This window comes from Cavia porcellus, unplaced genomic scaffold (genome assembly GCF_034190915.1).
Source record: "Cavia porcellus strain 051 isolate PalLab524CR breed Dunkin Hartley unplaced genomic scaffold, mCavPor4.1 scaffold_24, whole genome shotgun sequence".
In the NCBI taxonomy this organism is placed as follows: Eukaryota; Metazoa; Chordata; class Mammalia; order Rodentia; family Caviidae; genus Cavia; species Cavia porcellus.
Window position 1 is genome coordinate 129,070 of NW_026947507.1, and position 23,752 is coordinate 152,821.

General features: G+C 36.5%; 1 protein-coding gene across 8 annotated transcripts in view; it reads right to left on the reverse strand.

The window, feature by feature from the left end:
* Window positions 1-23,752, reverse strand: part of Rbpms (RNA binding protein, mRNA processing factor) — a 166,710-nt gene that overhangs the window by 59,133 nt on the left and 83,825 nt on the right. For all 8 annotated transcript variants that reach the window (XR_010042523.1, XR_001199488.3, XR_010042521.1 and 5 more), the window contains exon 5: window positions 1,186-1,336. Coding sequence is in view for 3 of the 8 variants with exons in the window: in XM_063234556.1 (XP_063090626.1) it covers window positions 1,186-1,336 (151 nt within the window). In the remaining 5 variants the exon portion in view is untranslated. The remainder of the gene's footprint in view (window positions 1-1,185; window positions 1,337-23,752) is intronic.

Below are 23,752 nucleotides of genomic sequence, written 5' to 3' on the forward strand. Positions count from 1 at the left end.
TATACTCCTGCAATGCGCTTACACTATGAGATGAACTCTTGTTTAGATTTCTTTCTCAAACCAAAGTTTCACATTTCCCGCGCATGCAGAAAAACAAAATAATTTTCTGTTATGACTTTCTGCCTTCGTAGAAAACTTCATGCAAGTACATACCAAGAGCCAAGCTCATCTATTAGTTTCTACTGATCAGCCCCAGTCCCCTCATGAGAGACCATAACCTCCACCATGACCTGAATTAAACCTGACTAGCACATGACATAGAGGGAATAAGAAGCCATGTGCTTTTCAACTGTAGTAAAAAGAGCTGAAGCATAGTGTCAGGAAAACCAGGAAGACCACGATCAGGTGATTGGAAATCAAGAAGAATGGAATAAAGACAACTCCAAAAAGGCAAATAACTTGGACATCCATCAGTGCCCTGCCATATTAAATCACACATGAATCTGTGATAGAAAGAAAAATTAGAGCCTGTCTCATGCTTCATTTCTGCCACTGATTAGCTTGAAAAAGAAAATTAAGGTAATCTTTTTATAGTTATTCAATCAAAGGCAAGAATTATATTCTAGACATTTAACCGAATAAGCTCATTAACGTGGGGTAAAAGAATCATTTAGCAATTCACCAATGTCCTAACCCAAATAATTCACAACAGGACTTCCCAGATTTCCTTAAAATTGCATTGGAATTAGTTTTATAAACTGATTGTTGCAATGCATAAATCCTTTCTGTGTCTATACTATTCCACTTCAAGTTACAGTTAAGCTGTTCTGAAGAATAAAATCACCCATTTCCTAAAATCAGCTTCTTTAACTTCTGATAACTTACTTTTTTTCCAAAGACACAAAACTGATGTACTTCAACACACAGAATAAACAGAATGGTATGGACCAACTCTGTGTCCAAGAATGGGCAAATAAAAGATGTACACAAATCTCAAGGCAAATCAGAGTACCTCACTATGGCAAATTATCACATACTGAAGAAATTCATAGCATATCAAAGGAAATTTTATGTTACAGTTCTGTTCAAGATGAACAGTGAATCACTATCATAACTGCCATTCTTCAAATTTGGACCTTAATCTCTTCACAGAACTGGAAAATGAGATCAGCCCACTCTGTACCCCATGGTGTAATTTCGAATGCACACATCTTCCCCCCTAAAACTAAAAGTAGATCGACTTACATGGCTCTCTGGCAATGAACTGAGGTACAGTGTTGGGCAGAGGAGTACTGGGATTTGGAGTCCCTACTAGTTTGTTCTTGGCCATCTTCGTGTTTGCCTTAGCAAACTCTAGTCGTAGTGTTTGCGGAATTTCAGGATCGAAGCGGATGCCCTTTGGAAATAAAGAACAAATGGAAGATGTTTTCATTTCCTTAGAGTCAAACCGGAATGGTGACAAAATAAACACTCCAGTAAACCCTGGCCTATCAGGAAAAAAGGTCAGTAAGTGTTCTCATTCTCACTATTTACTTAGAATATACAAAATCCCACAACACAGTGTGCCCACAAAGTCAGGAACATTTAGCTTACTCCATTAAAAAACTGAGTTACATGAATTTTTCACTGATCCATTTTCTTCTTGGAGAAAAACTTTCAAGTTCTAAAATTGAAATAGCAAATTCCTGCCACATTTAAAAACTGATTGCTATTAATGCAAATGAAAAATATGATTATTGACAAACAGAAGGAAATACTGTTTAACACTGAAGTCTGACATCTAAAATCCGGAGAGGTCTGGTTTCCAGTGCTATAAATAGCACAATTCTTCAATGCGTTTAGTTTTCCTACCTATAAATGGAAAAAAAGAACTCCATTTCCTTCTAACACAGAGTTTGACAAAGGTAATACAAATAAGTTTACTTGGAAGACAGACATTGGCCAGGCATGGTGGCACATGCCTGTAATCCCAGCGCTGGGGAGCCTGAGGCAGGAGGATAAGTGAGCATTCAAGGGCCTGCTTGGACTACAAGGTGAGTACAAAGTCAGCCTGAACTACAGAGCGAGACATTGTCTCAAAACAAAACAAAACAGAACACCCCGAAGAGAAAGTAAATGCTCCCATGATTTCTAACATAATTAATATCTTTTGATTCTAGTTTAATAGATTTATATAAAGTATGAATGGCTTGACATTATACAGTCCTACTTTTATTACAATTGGCTTACATTCCACATGGCCAAAGGATTACACAGACCAATGAAAGGATAGTAATATTAACTACCCTTGTCCCTATTACTATAGCTCACCTTAAAAAAAATAACATTTGATAAATCACAACAACTACAAACAAGATTTAGGGCAAGCAAATTCTATTTTGGAACCTAGCTAATCAAAAATTTCTTTGTTACTAATCATAACTAGGAACCAGTGAAAACTACATTCAGTGCCATGAATTCTGCACCCCGCCAAGTGTCAGAAATGCCAGAACAGTGCATAGATGCACCCAAAGTCCTATGTTTGTGTCTTCAAAGTGAGTATCCTAAGTATACAGGTGTTCTATATAGTGTTCTGGATGTACATGTGTGGTTCTACTAATCCCCAAACTCTTTTCTTCTCAATTGTAAAAAGGAAAAGAGGTTTGGAATATAACTGAGTGGAACAGGACTTGCGTGGCAAAGCACAAGTTCAAGAGTTCAATTTCTAATACCAACAAAAAAAAAAGAGACAGAGAGAGAGAAGGAAAAAACAATTTCCTCAAGCAGTAGGTAAAAGACTCTTATTGTGTAGACCAGATGGGACAATTATGATTCACAGGTTCAAGTACAAATATGCAAGGAAGAGCCTGCTACCAGAGGGTAACAGCTACAGGAGGAAAAGGTGGATTATAGGAGAGGTCCTGAGAAAGGTATAACGTAAGTCACAGAGCCCTGACTCAGAGATTACTGGCATGGGCAGAATCTCTTCGAGCCTAAGATATTAATTTTTTTTTAGAAAAAACAATTGAGGTTACCAGTCTGGAGCATGGGGTAGGGGATCCTCTATTTGAAGTGAAAAGGAAGAATCAGTTTTAGGAAGCACAGAACTTTTTAAAAATTGGTTTTGGGATTTTTTGGTTATTCTTTCAATTTGGGAAACATCAGTACTACTGTCTCCCCCCCCCCAAAAAAATATATATATAAGAAAAGAAACAAAGCTTTATTTGCTTTGAAGCAGCATTTGCTTATACCAGTTTCCAATTAAGCAGAGTTTACCTTATCAAAATTACTATCTCAACAGAATAACTATTTCCAAATATGGAACTGAACAGCTGTGGTGTTTGCTGGGAGAAAAGCATGGTCTCTGGCTGTGACACAATGATTTGCTGTAGGACAGGGGATGTGGCTCAGTGGCAAAGTGCTTGCCTAACATGAGGCCCTAGGCTCTGTCCTCAGTTCTACCAAACAAAGGTATGCTGAGGAAGGATTCGTTCACACCATGCCCATCGAACATGCAGGGCAGCAGCTTGTAGTCGATTTTAGGCCATCCTCCCAACAGTGCTATTCACCAATCTCCCTGGAAGGACACTCTTAAACTTAGGCTCATGACAATATAAGGAACTCACTGCAGGCGGCTGGGGTATGGGGAACATTTTAGGACATGTCTGTGGTTCTCTGGAACTTTGAGCCTTAGATAATGAGACTGAACATCTGAATTCTATGTCTCAGCTTGATCACTGGTGTTGCAGAATCAACTGAGACTCTGTGCAATGTACTTGCCTCTTATACAACATGGGTTGGTGGCTTGTATCCTAAAATATGCTGAATTGAATCTCCCAACTCCTCCCCACTTTCTTCATACCCCTGTTGTTTGAGCTAAAATAATATCAACATGATGTTCCAAATCAAAGTTCCAACATCCTTATTAAAAGGAAAAAAAAAAAGCTCCCAAGTTAAAATGACCTAATTTGTTTGGCAGCTTATACAGAGGCTGGAGGCTTAGAATACAAGCCACATTCCTCCAACATCTTTAGCAGCAACACCATATTTGGTAATCAATATCCTGCTCTGCAGAGTTTCTCTCCATAGGGATTAGCTATGACCAAAACATTTTAAATGTGAAAAGTATGATAAAGAGAAGAGAGAGGTTAAGGGAGAACACATTAGATGAAGAAGGAAAAAAGCAAAGGAGAGGAAAAAGATTAAAAAAGGAAGTAGGAGGCAAGGGAGAAAATACCTTGTGTTTTTAATTAAAACCTAGTAAGATTTCTTTTCTGACTAGAGTTAACTTCACATGAAATGCTGTCAAGATAAGATTATTGCCATGTGGAAGGGAGAATCTGTGCCTTACAAAACCATCCTCCCTGATTTATAATTCATCAAAACTGTTCACAGTGAAGAAAAACTCCTTTACTTCTAAACATAAATTATGGTGTCACAAAGACCAGAAAAACAGGTACTAAGAAGTCACTCAATCTGACTGACTACTAGGATAGCCAACAGTCTCTACTAAAGCGGGTTCAGGATGATCTACAAGGATAATGTTCCCTACTATGAGGGACCTAGGAGAGAAGTGAAGACAGTGCTGACAAGCAAAACGTCTCTCTCCGGCTGTTCCAGGCAAAGCAGTGAGGCTCTGGAAGGCCTTATGGAGGAAGTGTTCACCAGGTGGCAGTCAGTGTGGGAAAGGGCTCAGCGTATTTATGGGTGACAGGATATGGACAGGGTGTGTCTGTGTGGATGGGGAACAGGCCTGCAAAAGAGCAAGCAAGGAAAGAGATCACAAAAGAGCATCTTTGCTCAGAGTAAGGGCTTTGTGCAGGGTTGAGATCTTCAAATGCTAGTATATACTGGAATAAACTAAAGGACTTGTTAAACAGAGTGCTACAGTGTGTGTATTTCAGAATTTTGGGAGAGCACCTGAGAATTTGCATTTCTAACAAGTTCTCAGGTGTTGCAGATGCTGCATTTGTGAATCAAGGAGATACAAGACAACTCTACTGTAATGGAAAGTACAGGAAAAGACTCAGTGAAGAAAGTGCAGCACACCAGTGGGGAAGCAACAGAGCAACCCTGAAAGAAGTCAGGGGGGACACCTTCCTTGATGACTCTTCTTTGTTGTAGTCAAGGGGTTGACTAGTTTTGTGAGGAACTTTCAAAGTGATTTCCACAGTGGTTGCACCAGTCTACACTCCATACAACAGTGGAGAAGGGTTCCTTTTTCCCCACAGCCTCGTCAGCATTTGTTTTTAGTTCCTTCCTTGATGATAGCCATTCTTTCTGGTGCGAGACACAACCTCAGTGTTATTTTAATTTGCATTTCTCAAATGACCAGTGATGTTGAACATTTTTTCATAAATTTATTTGCCATTTGTATTTCTTCATCTTAAGAAGTGTGTATTCATCTCAGATGCCCACTTTTGTAGTGGGTCTTTGCATTCAAGGGGCCTGTTTTTCAATTCTTTATATGTTCTAGATAGAAGTCCTTTGCCTAAGGGACAGTTGGCTAAAATTTTTTCCCTATTCATAGGTTTTCTTTTCACTCTGTTGGTGATTTCTTTTGAAGTGTAAAAACTTTGTAATAAGATGAGATCCCATTTGTCTCTGAAGTACTTTCCATGCTATTTGGTTTTTGTTCATGAACTTGCTGCCTATCCATGTTCTCAACGTTTTGTCTTCCAGCAGGTTTAGTGTTTGTTTTAGAAGTTAGACTTTTGATCCACTTTGACTTTAGTTTAGGGCCCAGTGATAGACATGAGTCTAATTTTAGGCATGTAAAGAGCCAGTTTTTCCAGCACCATTTATTAAAGGGGCTACCATTCTTTCCAGTGAATCTGTTTGGCCACTTTGTCAAAGATAAGGTGGCTGAGTGTATGTATAGTTTTGCCTGCATCTTTTATTCTGATCTATTAAAGCTCAGGTCTGGTTTTTTGTTTTTCATGGTTTTTTTTTTTTCCCCTGGTACTATGCTGATTTTTTTAATAGTAAGTTTGTAGTATAATTTCATGTCAAGTATCATGATACCTCCTTCCTTATCTTTGTTGCTGAGGACTGCCTTTCCTATTTTAGGTCTCCTCTGGTACCAGATGAATTTTAAGAATGTTTTCTCCAATTCTGTGAGGGCTCCTAATAGTATTATGATCGGAATTGTATTAAAGCTGTATAACAGTTTGAGGAGCATGATCATTTTCACAACGTTGGTTTTCCCTATCCATGAGTAAGGATTAACTTTCCATTTTCTCAAATCTTCATTGATACTGCAAAGTACTGTAAATTTCAATGTACAAATCTTTTACCTCCTTTTTTAGGTACTTAAGTATTTCATTTGTTAATGATGGCATTGCGAATGGTGTTTTCCCTAATTTCTCTCTCAATAAGTTTGTTGTTTGTGTACAACAATGCTATTGATTTGTGAGTGCTGTACCTGTCATTTTTTTTAGTTTTCTTCAATCCAGGAAAGTTCTTCAGTCCTTATCTTTCATGAACTTGACATTTTTAAGAGTACAGGCGATTTACTTTATAAATGTCCCTCAATTCAGCTTCACTATGTTTTTTCTTGTTTAGATACAGGTTATATATTTGGGCAGGAACATAAGATGTGTACTCTTGCTCAGGGACTCCCATCTGGAGGCACTTGATGCCATTTGTGATATGAACTTTGATCACCTGACAAATTTCTGAGATGGAAAGTTACTGTTTTCCCTTTTACCTAATAAGGATTTTCAAAGTATAAAAATACCCCGTTTCTCATGAAACCTACTTTGTACTTTTAACATCTATTTCTACTCTTGCCTAAATCAATCACTATTGTGATTGCCAAGTAAGGCTTTGTTAATCTGGTTTTGTTTTGTTTTGTTTTTGAGACTTTGTTAATTTTGTAATTCCTTTACTATGTTTCAGTTGTCTATTTCAAGGGCAAACTTTTACTCCACACCCTTTATTGACTAATCATTTATATTACTACTGGCATATATATTCATATTTTATTTAGTATTGCAACTTTATATAGCATTTACATTACATTGTATTATAATCACAGATTCCTTAAAAGGCACAGGAGGATGTGTCAATCATACACAAATGCTACACAGCATTTCATACAGCGGACTGGAACATACAGGGATTTTGTTATCCTTGGGAGTCTCAGAACTAAGCCCTCATGAATATCAAGGAATAATAGTATTTATTTTGGTGCTCAAGTTTTTCCATAGTTGTTATGCTTTTGTATGCACACATGCAACATATAAGCTATCACATTCTTATTTTGCTACATTATTTAGGTAGATTAAAAATAAAACAAGATATAGTAAACATTCAGAATGATAGCACTAATTCCATTTGAACACACTACATTAATTCTAGAATTCTCCTTTACATACTTGTATCTCTGATTGAATCCTAGCTCTCTTTATCTGATACCTATTAATTTATTTCCACAATGCAGGAATGTACATTATGTGGTTTGAAAACAAAACAAAAAACTCTTGCCTCCAGTTCAATATTTACTCACAAGTTTTTAAATATAGAAGTTGTACAGCGAATGTATATTCAAGAATTTAGAGGGCTAAGGATGTAGCCAAGTGGTGCAGTACTTATCTTGCACAGAAAAGCAACCCAAGGCATAAAATAAGAATTTGAGGGTTATTCCTTATTGTGTCAATTTTCCGTGAAGTTTTGTTATTCATTTAAATTAGTTAGATTCATTCATTTCTGTTCATACTCAATTCAGGGTGTCTTTCCCTATCCTCGTTGTCTCTCTGGATTATTAGCAGCTAAATATGTTTTATCATTTTAAAAGATGGCGCTGATTCATTAATTCATTATCTTTCTGTTTACGCATTTATGAGCAGGTTTTATAAATGCTAACTAAAATGCTAGTGATGGCACATGCCTGTAATTCCAGCTACTTACAAGGTTGAGGCAGGAGGACTGCAAGTTTGGGGCCAGTCCAGATAACTTACTAACATCTTGTCTCCAAATAAAACATGGTACAAAAAAACGACCTGGAAATAACCCAGTGCTCCCCTAAATTCAACCCCATTATTGAGGAGAGTAGAATGAGGACCCATGATTGAGATTGCTTTACTGACCTGCAGTCATTTTGAGATAAACCTGCAATTACTATCTAAGTAATCTAAATTTTTTTTTCCTTTGTCTTTTTGAGACAGGGTCTTACTATGCAGTTCAAGCTGGCCTTGAACTCATTTTGTAGAGCAGGCTGGTCTCAAACTCAATGATCCTCCTGCCTCAGCCTCTGAACTGCTGGGATTACAGGCATGCACCACCATTGGTGTAATCTAAATTCTTGTGCTCAATCAAATTACTTTTCAATTTTTAAAATATGCTGAGATATGAGTATAAAGATAATTGCACTAAAATTGTTGTAATGAAACACTGCTCAGTGTTACAATAAAACAGTTAAACCCTTGGCCAGTACTGGAATAAGGAGAATATTTTCCAGTATGCGTCAGGCTTGACGCCTGACTTTCCTGTGATCCTAGGTCAAGGGAGTCTTTGCAAAGTCCCAGCATGGTAATATTCACTATGCTAAACACATTATTCCACTAAAATGAGCCGTGCAAACTGCCCCTCTACTGCAGCGTAACATACTACCTTGTACCATTTATTCTACTGTCAACAGACTGCTCTTGTCTGGAGCATTGCTGTATGTCAGTTGCTACTGTAAGACCGTCGGTTATTTCCTGTCAGGATTTCCTAGTTTCATATACAACCTAGTCTCATTTAGTGATCCAATGACTAAGAGATGTATGAACTAGCTGAAACTGCATTTGCTCAAAGGGTAAAAATAGTAAAACAGCTCCAGTGGAAAAAAAAAGTTTATTTAGTTTCTCAATAAGCTGCTAGCTAGTGACAGGGCCTAAGATAAGAGATAAGGGCCTGAGATAAGAGATGTGTTATCAGCCAGATAACTAGGACTTTGGACCAAGAAATAGGAATTTGGGCCATCTCCTTGGGCAACATGGAAGGCAGCCCCTCTCTAAGCTCCACAGTTCTCAGAAATTTTAAAAGCAAAATAACCAGTTTTTCTGACAAATTCTAGTTTTCTTTAATTCCTGCACACTGAGTGACTAGGTTAGATAATCCTGCATTCCAATTGGTCATTTGAAATCCACAAGAGGCACTAAAGTATTGAACACTTCCTGAACACCACTTATCCATAAAACATTCTGGACTAAGAAGCCACACTGAAACTCTACTTTTTGAATTCCTTTCTTAGAAGAAACTAGGAGCCTTTTTTCCTTCTCATTAATTCAAAAATAAAAAGTCCTAGCTGCTTGCTTTTGGTTTACAATTTTGTTCTACTAAACAAACAATCAACTTGATTTGGACAGAATTAACTGTTATTTCACCAATGTCATGAGATTCAGCCTCACAGGATGAAGAGTTCCATAGTTAATTCTATAAACTTCTTAGTGTTGTTTCATGTGCTTAATTCAAATTAAAGTTTCAGCTTAAGAGAATGTGACATCCATCAGCAAACTGTAACCAAGGTTGGTATCTAAACTGAAGAGGAGAAACATGTTCTTTGCTCAAGTAGTAAGAATTTCAAATAATTCATCCTTTCTATTAAAAAATGAGAATGATTTGTCTGCAGAAACTATATATAGAACATACACTGCAATGCATGAAAATCCATTTTCTTTTAAAATAAACTATGTAGCACTTCCATAGCCTAAAAATCTTTAAACTTTTTTTCTTGGAACTGGGAATTGAACTCATGACCTCCCGTTTGCCAGGCAGATGCTGTGCTACTGAGATATATCCCCAGGCCAGAATCTTTTAACTTTGATGAGGTTATAATAAAGTGAATCCCCCAACCTATGTCTACAAAATGAGAAGAAACCTGGAGAAAATAACTCAAGTGAAGGTCAAACTTGTCACTGACTCCTCCATGAGTTTGTAATATAATAATCCCAATACCTAGACCCTGTGTAATTTTCTTTTTCACTACCCTCTGTACTTGGTTTCTTGTAGGAAAACCCAGATTTTCTGAGGGCTAGAGTTCTGATATGCCTTCAGGCTTTCCTAAGCAGAGACCCAAGCAATTATCAAAGTCAGCATCAAGGCCTTCTGCTAGATTGTCTAAAATCAACTGCAGCTCTATCACACGGTAGCTGATCTACAGGGAACCACTGCTGACATATCTTACTGAATATGACCGAGTTCTGACAAATTTATGGTAGAGGCAGAAATTCTGATTCTAGAAGAAATACCAAATTGGATAGCATGGTATGACTGGGGTGAGAAAGCTACTTCCTTTCACATTATCAGGAATTATCAAGCATTGAACAAAGATTTGAGAATCAGTAATGTTGATTACTATAAGAAGTGGTAACATAAAATGGATCCACGGAGAAGGGAAAATACACATGATTCCTAGCAATAAATAGAATGCTGTGCTATGCTGATGCTTGGTTTAATAAGGCCTTTTGCTTCAAATTGACTGAGACTTGGTAGGGTGTTAGCAAATTACTATATGTTTTCTCAACAACCTCTTCATTTCTTCCATAAGAGACTAGTTGCTCCTACCCTTAAATCTGATCAGAATAAGTAACAACTCAGCTAGGGGAATGATTCCTAGCAACTACATCTGACAAATTGAACTTAAAAATATTAAAGGTATTCAGAGGTTGGAGGTACCCTACTTTAGTTATACTGCTTTTGAAAGATTTCATTCATTAAATTGCAAAAATGAATTTGAATTCATTTTTCCTAAGTGATCAAATACAGAAGTCTCTTATTTGTAATTTAAGATTTTTTTTTACCGAGTCATGATTTAACTAAAAATTCAATGTGCTTGTTTAAAAAGTTGCTGAAATACACTATTGTAGATATGTATAATTTACATACCATAACACAGGACAGAGAATCAATCGCAGGCACATTCAGCCATCCAACAATTGTCAAAAGGGCCAGAAACATATACTCCCTTTAACAAATGGTGCTGAGAAAAATGGCTATACAACGTAAAAGATCGAATTGAGACCCACATTATCACACCATGTACTAAAAAAAAAAAATCAAAATGGATCAAAAAACTAAATATCAAATAAAGAAGACACAATCTTCTGGAAGATAAAATCAGCAAAACTGTTGAAGACAGGCTTGGGTAATGACTTTCTGAACAAATCCCAACTGTACAAGAAATAACAAATTGAGAAATCAACTTAGCTCCTGCACAGTCAGGTAAACAACCAATAGAGCATGAAAACAACCTACAGAAAGGGATAATGATTTTTTACTAGCTATGCCTCAAACAGGGGACCAATACTAAAAATAAGACCTCAAAAAAAAAAAAAAAATCCCTCCTAACATAAGGCCCAGTTCCAAAATGGGCAACTGAAATAGACAGTTTTCAAGAAGTGCAAATGGCCAATAAAAACATGTGAACAATCTTTCACATTTCTAGTCACTACAGAAATGCAAGTTAAAACAACATTGAGAGTCTATCTTATACCAGAAAGAATGGTTATCATCAAGAAATCAACTAACAAGTGCTAGAGAGGGTATGGAGAAAAAGAATACTTCTACATTTTTGGTGTGACTGCAAACTATACAACCACGAAGGAAACCAGTATCAAAATCCCTCAAAAAAGTAAACTTAGAAATTCCATTTGACCCTGCTATGTAACTTCCAAGTATAATCCCACACAAGTTAAAGATAACCTATTATGATGTTCCATACATAGACATGATTTGGGCAGCACAATTGCTAATAGCTAATTCTTGGAAGCAACCTAAATGTCCAATCCAAGTGAATGGATAAAACATGGAATTTATACACAATGGAGCACTACTCTCCTATAAAGAAGGATAAATGAGTTACTGGTAGGAAAGAGGATGCACCTTGAGACCACAATGTTAAGTGAATAAATCAGATACATAAGCGTTAATATTGCAAAGGTTCTCATAAAACCCAAAGCATGAACAACGAACACTAAAAGACAAATAAGAGGGAACAGACAACTGGGAAGGGGACCAGGAGACTGTGGAAGATAGAGGCTGGGCAAGGGTGAAGAAAAAAATTAAGATGTGTTGTGGACAGTACCAAATCTCTCAAACCAATGGATTCAGTATGCATTACAAACAAACAAAAATGAAATCTGAAATGAAAGAGTGGAATTTAGCACCTTTTCGTACAGAGTGGTATACCATCAACTACTTTTTAGCTTTTGAACCTCTTCACTTCAAACAGAAATTCTGTGCCCCTTAACAATCCTCACTCACTTCGCCCTCTTATTCAACATCTCCCCCAAAATCTCTGATCTACTCTCCATCTCCATGAATTTGCTTTCACATATGGAAAATGGAATCACATAATAGGTAGTCATTTTAGATTAGCTTCTTTCACCAAGAATGCTTTCCAGCTTCACCCTCCTTATGCAAAGCAGTACATCACTGTTTGTCTTTGTTGGAGAATATTCCTCGATGTGACATACCACATTTTATTCCTCTGATAGTTAATGGGCACCGCATTGTTTTAACTTCCTGTTGACTATGAATAAGACTGTCACAAACACTTGTATGCGACTTTTTAGGTGAACATATGTTTTCAATTCTCTAGTGTGGAATTACTGGGTCATAGGGTATTGCCATAACTTTTAGGAATTGTCTAAACGTTTTCTGGTGTGGCTGGACCATCTCCCATCTTGAGGTATGAGCATACCAGTTTTGGGTTTTTTTTTCTTCTTTTTTCTTTTTCTGGGATAAGGTCTAGCTATAGCAAACTTGCTATTACCCTCCTGCCTCAACCTCCCACTGTGTTGGGATTACACGTGCGCACCCCAGTTTATCCATGTCCAAATACTTGCTTCGGTCTTATTTTACCACCCCATCAGTTGTGAAGTAATACTTCACCATGTCACTTTATCCTGACATTTCTCTATGTCAGTACATTTTAAAACATTCTGTAAGTTTGTCTTTCTTTCAAAGAGCATTTTGGCCACAGGGCAAGGAATTATCCTAGGCGACCACAAAGTTTAACAGTCTAAATAGGAATTGGTTTTTACCTTTTAGAAATTAAAAGCATGAGTTAGAAATACAAACTATTTTCTGAAAGTTATTGATAAATACATCATTTCCTTCAGAAACCAGGAGATCAATGTGTACGTTAGAGATTCTAAGGTCTCACAGGAACCAAAATATACTTAGTATTTTTTTATTTTAATATTATCAGCTTTCTCTTCTACAGGAACCATAAAACAGTTAGATTAGAAACAGAGTCCAACAAGGCAACAAGATATATGCAAACATCTCCCCCACAAGCCTGTGGAGACAAAAATTTCATTTAGTTGGAACCTGTAAGACTGAAAGAAGCCCAAATACAAACCCAGGTGTGGATAATCAATTACAATGGGGTGCACAGAATTCATTCAGAGACAACAGTGTAGAATTATTTAAAGAAAATACTGAAAAATATAAATAAAATGATAATATAACAAGAGGAATGAAAGGGAAGAAAAAACTTAATCCCACAATTTCATAACTTTCTTCCAACTCAGTATTTATAAACACGAATTAGAAATTTCTGTAATTTATCGACATCAGTGGGTCACAAATGGAAACTTGTGAGATTCAAATATCTCTCAAAAAACGAAACTGAGTGAATGTAACTGCAAGAAGCTAGGGAAAAGGGGTCAGAATTCTCTGATACTAAGTAGAAGCATGCCGTGGATTCTGAAGCCTCCTATCCTACAATGCTACTTGTTTCACTGCTTTCCTCCTAACCCTGAACCCTGTATGAAAATGCATGAGAAGTGCTTGGGGGCCACTATACAACTCAAGTTCATAGTGACATGCAACAGGCAGGAAATAAGGATGGTAATACAAGGGGCAGGACAGTCCCAAAAGGGTGAGCAATGACTCATTTAAAATGCCAACAGCTTCCCCAACACAAGCGAAGAAAATAACACCCAGAAAAGGCCAACTAATACCAAGCAATCATTGGTAGGACAACACTCAAAAATGATTTTGTAACTACATGATTGGATGCAAGCACTATGTAAGGACTTCAGACTTCTGGGAAGTTCTTTTAATAAACACTACATTGGTTTCAGATAATAATTATTCAGGTTATTGTTCAGTTTCCACTGAGCTCCAACTTAGGTAGATCTGGCTTCCCACGGAGAATGAACTGAGGGGAAGAATCCTTCAGATGTAAACCCTACTTCATACTTTTCCTAAATAAGGACATAGTTTGCAGAAACATCAAGACTGTTAATACAACAACCTATGCTATCAGACCAATTACATCTTGTTCTTTTTCTTAATCCAACTACCTCTGAGTGTTTGCCCTGGCTTCACCTTAGAATAAACTGATTTAATGTTAACTGTCCCTTTGACTAAAAGCATTTGCCATTCTCATTAACAAAGCATAGTATTTACACTTCAAGACAGGGATCCTTATTAAGGATTTCTGTGTTGTAAATGTTGAGTGGTCATAGTGCCCACGTTGACCCTGGGCTATGAGCCCAGGTAAAACTCCTTAAAACAGGAAGCATTAGGTTGCTATATATCTTATAAACCCTTTTTCTTGTTTTTAATCCCGTGAATGAAAAAAATCTGCGTTTTTAAAAAATGTGTGCCATTTAAAAACTAAATTTGTCTTGTTTTGAAAATTTTAATCACAGAAAGTACTACTACTCTATGTCTACTCTAGAACGTTTCTACATGTATATTCTTAACCTCAAGACTTTGTAATCTCACTTCTAATACTATTACTTATAAAAAAGTTGAAGTCTCTGAGAGTTATAATAGAACTAGTCTAGCTATGATGGAAAAGCCTAATCACCTTTTACTAATTGTCCTTGGTGTGGAATAATAGGATTCTAACAGCATTTCCTACTGACTATTTCTGTCAGTGCAACACAACCTTGGCTTTGCTTTCATTCATGTGAATGATTGGTAGCTTTCAAACTCACATTCCCTTTACTGCTCAGCAAGATGCCTCTGGGTAAAAGTCCATCACCAGAAAGGGGAATATCATCACACTCCTTGCAGTAGAATGACTAGAAAAATAACTAGGAGACAATGGTCTTCACTGGCTGATGTCTTTCTACATACTGGTATAGGGAGTGATAAAGTTCTCTAGAAGTACCAGTGCCCATAGTTAATTACAGTGACAATTATAAATACATCCCCCAAGTCAGGATAACTTTGTGGAATCTCTCTGCAGTAAGAGGCTTACACTGTGAATTAGAAACATGGGCTTTGTAATCCGGTTGCCTGAATTCAAATACCATCTCCACTGCTGACTAGGGTATGTTGTTTAGTTGTTCTGTATTCCAAGTTCATCATCATTAGAATAGGATTCAAAATAGTCAAATTTTTCTTGTTGATTGAAAAATTCAATGAGTTCGCATAAACAGAATAATACATGGCCTATGATAAACACTAATGCCTGTGACTTAGTACTTACTGGCCAGGAGCTAACCCTCCAAATATGAAATCTAGCTTGTCTTTTCTTTAAGAGCTACTCTTCTGTCACTTGTAGAAGAGAAGGATGAAATTCAAACTCTGCTCTGAAATGTCTCCCAAATGAGAGGACACAAGAGGATTTCCGAGCTGCTGTCCAATGTGGTAACTGCATGGTTTCTCCTCCTGCAGTAGAAATTCAAGGGCAACCTGCTTCTCCTGCACTGTTTCTGTTAGTTCACCTATTGTGAGTACGTCCTGGGGACCTGGCTGGTAACTGCAGACACTGGATCCCTTTGTAGAGAATTAGGCAGACATATCTTGGTGGCATTTGGGCCTCGGTCAGACTCCACAATCCACCCCAGCTAAATTAATTTCTTTTCCCTTAAAGTACATTTACTTTTTGTTAGCCCACCATCTTTGTGTACATAACCATGCCTGAGGAGAATCTGTTTTGTATAGGATGACTATAAAGTCATGACAGAGCCTTTGAAGAAGCTATAAACTCAATCTTTTAACATGTCAACAGAATCAGAGTCAAGCAGAGTTTACTTTCCAAAGGGTTGAGAGGGCATGATTATTTGAACTTCTGCCTCTATGTTCTCAAACTACCCTGAAAAGGATGATTGAAAGACCCAGATGCTGACAGTGATAGGAAGGGGCTGTCTCCAAGCCAAATACCGTCAGTTATTCATTAAAGCAATGTTTTGCAGTGACACTTTGAAATAGATAATATTATATGGAAAGAAATGTAGGCCAGAGTGCAGAGGGGACTCACAATCAGCAATACTAATGTTAACATTTTTATTATGAGAACTTTGAAGGTAAACAGAGGTCAAATGTTTCAGAGTAGGCACAGATGCATGTATCCTGGAAATCTTGACAACAAATACCAAACATGGCTGGGGCTTCTGCTAGTCCTCTGCATCATACAGTTCTCACTGTCTCCTCTGCTTACATCTCTCTATTGGGGCAATTTGCGTCTATACAGTAAAAGGAGTTTCTCTTTCCTCTTTGCACAGAAGTGTTTACTCATGCTACTTGCATTGATATTAAAAGCATTGTCAATAAAAGCTTAACAGCTCAGTCAGTGGTAGTGTAATTGCATTAGAATTTGTGGACCCATGGATTTGATTCCATCGTGGGTGGGGGTGGGGAGTGGGATAGTCCTACACCAAACTTTCAATTCAGTAAAGTCTTGACTATAAGATTTGCACAATGGTATTGGGAGAAAATCTGTGAACTTTTAGTGGTCCACAATTGCCTGAGGCTGATCCAAGATACTGTGTATCAAATAAAGCTCAGAACTCTGAAAGCAACTTCACTTCTTTGGGAAAACGAAGATCTGCTATAGCCAAGAAGCTCCTTATACTGAACTAATAAGCCTTTATGGTTGTCACAATGAAAATTTCAGAGATCTGTAACAGCCTAAAGAAATACAAGGTGGAAACCATGCTGTCAGTGTGACCAGATTAGATAATTCACTTATGTAAAGCTCAAGTTACATACTTAAGTGACCATCGTGTTCTTAGCCAGTTTATGTTACTAAAACCAGGAAAAGGTACAGAAACATACCTTTATCAGAGTTTATCTGATGAAAAAGCAAGGGTAATTATATGAAAATTTATGTGTTAATTGCAACTTTAAAAATAGCTTAAATCTCTAGTTGAAAGTATCCATTTTTATAAAGATTACATATGTTCTCCCACAGTTTGGGTAAAGTACAAAGCTTAGTACTTTTCTTTCTTTTGAAACACAGTCTTGCTCTGTATTTCAGGCTGACCTCAAACTTGAGGTGGTACTCCTGTCTCAGCCTCCTGAGTGCTGGGATGATGGGCATGTCCCCTACCCTGGGCCACACAGCTTAGTACTAACCTGCGAAGAGATGAGTATTAATTCCACGTCCAATTGTGAACATGTTTATTGGTATGTAATGTTTCAAGGATGGTGTCTTGTAACAGAAAAATATTACGGTATCTTCTAAACATTAAAAAGATCTGAATGATTTTGCATCTGGCAATGTATTACATTTGGACCCAGCAAAATAAGATAATGGATAATAAGTCTATGAAAGTTCGTTATGAATTTAAAGATAGAGAGACTCAGAATTAGAAAAACCATGCGTATCTGTGTCTATGATGAAAAGTGAGAGAAGTAGTTCTATGAGGTGGGCAGGCTAACACAATGCATTTAACATGTTATTTTCAACTTCACCTGAAGGGCTCGTTAGGTCATTTGAGAACCATCTTAATTTTCTGTGTATGTTTTAAGGGTCATTCTACAAAATTTACCTTGAGCCTTTATTAGGGACTGATGTAGAAGGAAAAAGGCAAAAAGGAAAAAGGAAACAGTACAGTGTTGACATAAACACACTCTACAACTGAAGAAAGACAGTTCCTAAATATTTCACAAGCATTTTGAAAACACATCCACTTAAAGATGAGACCAAGCGAGACCACAACAGGTCTCCAAATACATTTTTACAGCCCTATTTCTGCGTCCCAGGTTTTAGCAATAAAATTCCCTGACCTCTAAAGCATGTGGCCAAGAATCCCATACTACATGTGACAAAGAAGTTTAGGTAATGTAATGAAGTGAAATTTCAAGAGAAAGAAAAAACATACACTTTAGTTATGGCTTTCATGAAGAAATGGAGAGATAAATTCTTAGAAAAAGTTGATTACATTTTAAAAGTTAAAATTTTTATACAATATCTTTATATCCTCAATTTTACTGAGGATAAGAGTTGCATGCCATCTATACTAAATTATTTACTGATCTCCAAAGTCAGTGTGCAGTAAATCATTCCAAGGTGGAGCAAGAGATAGAGAATGGAAGAGAGGAAATCTGAATGAATACAGTAAAAATATAGAAACAAGTTAGGGTTTGCTTCTTAGAACTGTTTAGAAAAGTGCCTTCTAACCAAGAATTTGGAGCTTAAGCAAGAGTTAGCTGAAAAGAATGTAAACAGTCAAGCCCAAACTTCGGAAGTTCACTGCAAAGTACTTCCTGTGTTGCAAAGAGAGCCAAAACAAAGTAAGGCAAATCCTTCTCTCACTTCCAAGTAATTTCAATCAGTTCTCTACACTCTAAAGTCACACTAGAAGACCAATTACTGGTGATCACATGGAGGTGAGGATCACTATCTATAACAAGGGCTCTCTGCAGGACAAACCCTAGTAATCAGAACTCTCACTGGCTTCCAAATAAAGGTTTATAGTAAATGCATGCAAATAGATTGAATCAGAATTTGAAATGGACAATATGCACATTAACCAGGTAGTATAAATGTGACGTGGGAGCATATTTATTTGATTATTTTACAGGGTTACTGTAACTATGGTTGTCTAAAGAGCTCCAGGGAAGAACAGATTACTCTACTTACTAGTTATAGTCAATACTCAGAAACACTCCAAACACAGTGGAACTTGGGGGTTCCAAGCAAATTATTTTCAAAGATTCTTCCCTTTCCTCTCTCAAGCACTCTACCACTGAGCTACATACATCCTCACTCTAAGAAATTATATTTAAAGTATTCTGTAGGAAAGGATATTTCAGAAGTAAAAATCAGAATTTTCAGGTTATCATCACTGCTAATCATCAACATTTTCATCTTTCTTGAGTGCCAGTTGATATAAAAATACCTGGCTCATTTAATTTGATCTTGTTATCCTTTCAGGTAGGAATTATCAACAACATACTAAAGTGAGGGAGATTTAGAAATGAAGAAGAGTTCCAAATCAGCACGTGGCAGAACCTGTATTTAAGTCAGCCTGGAACTAAGTCATACTTTCTAAACTAGTATCAAAAAGACATAGTTGTGTGCCTATAATCCTAGTAATTGGGAGACTGATGCAACAGTAATGCAAAGCCTAGCCCTGATGAGCTAGATACATCCTTTCAACAAAAAAGGATCTAGGGATGCAACTCAGTGCAAAGCTACATCCTCCACTCAATCCTCAAAACAAAACAAAGATATACATGGGACACAATGCATGAGTTTAGAGATATAGTACTTTTCTATTACAGGTGAAAACTCACTAATGATAATCATATACAAATAGATAAATCATTTTAATATATCAGACAGTAAGCTTTTATGATCACTAAGTTAACATTTTTAAAATTTAAATATTTTTGAGTGTGCAGTTAAGAATTTAAAAACCATCTTACAGATAAATCAGGGCATGATGAAGTATTTGTGAAAAATATTATCTTAGTACAGTTACCAAGATCATCCTAACGCCTAAATCTTCCTTGCATTAGTTTTGTAATTACTCAGTACCTGAAGATGAGTAAAATGCCAGATTCTTGTTTGAAAACTGCCTTTTTCATAAAAATATATCTCTAACCTATAACTCTGAAGTAATCCTTTCTACCTTCCATGTAATATCCTTTTATTTGGACATCATTACATTTGGCTTGTAAGTAAATACCAAAATTCTAGGAGCAACTACACTATGTCTTGTGTAGGTTTTATTTTAAGTGTTTTGGGGAAGTGGTAATGATTTTATATTTGGTTTGCTTTTGTACCAGTGATAAAATGGAATCCCTGCAAGCATGATATGAATGCCTTTCCATCTAAACTTATTTTCATATCCTACAGTGTTTTAAAAATTACTCTAAGTAATTTGCATATTAATTTGATTCATGTCTTGGTGAATGTAAATAAAGGGAAAAATCCATTACAATTTTTGAAATGCAAGAAAACTATTAGTCACTAATTTACAGTAGAAATTTTCTCCCTGACAACTGTTCTGTGGAAATTATTCTGATCTTTCATTAATCCTCAATACTATCTTACCACAAAATAAATATCCAGGAAAAACCATTTAAGCTTTTTTTATGCAATGTCCATGTTACTCAAGGCATCACCTCAGTTTTTCAAACTGTTCTCCACTGAACCTTAACACTGAATTTAAAAAAGAAGAAAACAGATTTTAAAATAAGTATGTAGTAGCCATTCTTTGACAAATTCTTCTTTTTAACATTATATGACCTAATGATACTCACTGGAATTAGTTTTCTCTGATTCCTAGTCTATTTACTATCATTTGATAGATGTTTTTTCACACTGTAGAAATACTTGCTTTCTTCTCACCTATTTTATACATAAGAAATAGGGCTCGGGATTTGGCTCAGCAGTTAACACCATATATTTAGCATATATTAAGGTCAATCCCGAAAAACAACAAAATAAATAATTTTTAAAACGTTTATTATTTGTGGTTCTCATTGTAATTTTTTAGGGTAGCCGAACAACAATCACAATGTTTATAAAAATATTATGAAAACTGAAAATGTATTATAAAGAAAATGCCTCTTATGAATGTCCTAAGTATAACAATGGGAAATGTCCTGTCAAAACAAACTATTTCTCTTTGAGGGGTTGCAATTCACCCAGTTCCCAAGATGTAAAATACTGTTCCAATTCATTTCTTTTACTATGTTAAAATCACAAGGCAACGCCATATAGATTATCAGAAATACTAAGCCAGTGTACATAAGTTTGTACGTGTTGGACTTCCAGGCACTGTGATGATATGACCATTCACTATAAAGTAAAGGAAAACAGCAAACAATGATTTAAGACTCCAAAATGTGCTACTGTGCAGAAAGCCAATGATGCAGATGGACTGCAGAATCAAGACTGCTTTTGGTTCTGACACTCACTTAACATCTTTGCAAGAATGGATTCACTCAATATAAATAACTCATTCTTTGCTCTCCAAGTTCCACAAACACTAACTATATTTCTATTTACATGTATAGTATAGGGAAATTAGCTACTCAGCACTTTCTGAAATAATCTGGAGACCCGGCAAAATAAAAAAAAAAAGGTTTCATGCTTGTGTAGCAAGCAGGACATTGCCAGTTCAATTCTGAAAGAGGTTTCACTTTAAAAATGCACTTGAAATACATTTTAACAAGTAAGATCCTCCAAAAAGACCATAAGGCAAATTCTCACAGCACTGTCACATAGCCCTGTGGCATCTGATTCAATTTTATCTCCAGAAATACTGAGTAAAATGAAGATTTGCACATGTGCTTGACATTAGGATATACACTAGTTTATGCCCGAGACAGTGGGGCTCTTCCTGTTTCCCTGGGGAAAGGGTGATTTGAGCCTTTTTGGCTACTCTTCCTTCTTCCTTAGGGTTTCTATTATAATGTTGCACTTTCCAGTTTACTATTAAATACTTAAATTCAAGTAACACACCTACTCTCCTACAGGCAAAGACTAAATGAGCATCTAACAAATTCTTTGTATGTAAGTAAAATGTATCTTCCTTTTCCTCTCAGCACAACTCTTAAATCATGTGCTATACCATCTTTAGGAAAGTTTGAAAACAATCCAAAAATTGTAGGGCCATTATAAACAGATTAGAGCAAAGAATAAGGAAAAAAAACTGGATAAACCCACATATTGCACACTTGCAAACTAGTGTCTTTAAAAACAAAAAATCGCCCTTGGGTTATGAGTCACTTTTGATAGTGTTTCTTCATAGCAAGTCTATTTTAATTTAGGGGTGGGGGCAAATGGATTGTGCTGTTTTTCAGGGAAGGGTATGTTGAGAAAAAAAGAAGGCCCTAACAGGCCCACACATCATGGGGCTCTGTAACAGCACAGTCCTAATTCCCAAACCTGTGACGTCAAATGGCTGCTTTAAAACACTGAAGGCAAGAGCAAGCAGTTATAAACAGTTTAACAGATAAACACTAGATCAGGCTCATGATCTCATCTGGCAGTTCTGCCTATTTCCCATCCAAAAGTCCCAGCTAGGTTCTCACTAATAGGGCTTCTCCAATCAGTTGGAACAACAGGCTTAGGAAAAACTTATGGAGAAAATTTAAAAATTGATAAGAAACACACTGACATGGTACCTAGTGGGGTGAGGCCCACAAAGAAGGCTGAAATAGGTCATCTGGATACTTACATACATGAAAAAATTTGTTGGGTGAAAAAAATGCACCTATTTTCACAAGTTGTATAAATATTAAGAACAAAAGTCTTAACTGGTACAATCTGTTAGGAAAACCTATAACACAGGAAACAGAGGATGACATATTAGCATCTGTTTAAGCACAGCCAAAAAGGCCTTTGTTCATCCAGTGCCTACCTCTCCTCTCTCCAGGTGTATCCTCAACTTTGTACTCAAGATGGGCCCCATCTGTCAGCTAAGAAAGCGTATTCATGGCACAGACTGAGCTTAGAGCATTGGCAAACATTTTTGCTTACTAATTTCCCTTTAACCCTTTGGAAATAAAACACCCATTTCACAGATGAGGAACCTGGCACAGAACTAATTAATGAATCAACTGTTCCCAAGTTGGCTGAAATTATGCACAAGGCTGGAGTCACTGTGGTATAAATAACTTTGGTGCTTGCTTGAATGCCAGGAATTATACAGAAAAAAGCTTTCCCAACAACATCATTTTTTTTAACTTGTGACACATTAAGATTTCTTAAAACATGTTTTCTTAGAAATTATTTGAGCTTTATAACTGTTGTCAATAAATTTTATCAAAAATCAAGAAATAATTTCATGCTACTGTACATATATGTAGTCTATTTGTCTTAGTTTTTCCACTTATTATATAACTTTCTTTGCTTTAGAAGTTCGGAGGGCCACTTTTTTCTACTTCAAAACAAAACTGCTTTTCATTCCAGAATCTGTGTAGTCCTTGAAAAAACATATTTACTTCCTGTCTTATTGAATGAATAATCCAAGGGTTAGGCTTTTTCCTCTTCACCTATTAATACATAAAGGAAGAACAGAAATTGGTACCCTCTCATAAAATACTAGTGAAAATATACAGTTTGGCAGATACTCAAGAAGTTACATATATGATTATCATATGACCTAGAAATTTCACACTGAGGTATGCATCCAAAGTCACTGAAAATGGGCTCAAGATACTGTACAAAGATATTCACAGCAGCATTATTCACAAAAGCCAAAGTGTGCATTCAACTTCAGAGTCCATCAACGGATGAATGAGCAAGCAAAATATTGTATGTATATCTACAAAATAAAATGAATTACAGGCTAAGGCTACAGGGTAAGTTATGAGGGCCTCAGTAATGTTAAGCACTGAAAAAAAATTTATATTCCTGTCAATGTGACAACATGGCAGGTCTTCAAAATCATTATGCTATGAAATACCCTGAAACAAAAAGACATATTTTAATATTTAGAATAGGCAGATTCCTAAGAGACTAAAAGTAGGTTAGACGTTACCAGGGACTAGGGAAAAGACAGAACTAGGAGCTATTATTCAATGACTACAGGAGTTTTGCGTGAGTTAACGAAAATGTTTTAGAAGTAGCTAGTGGTAATGGTTGCACAACATGGTGGATCTGATTAATGGTAATGAACTGCATATCTGAAAACTA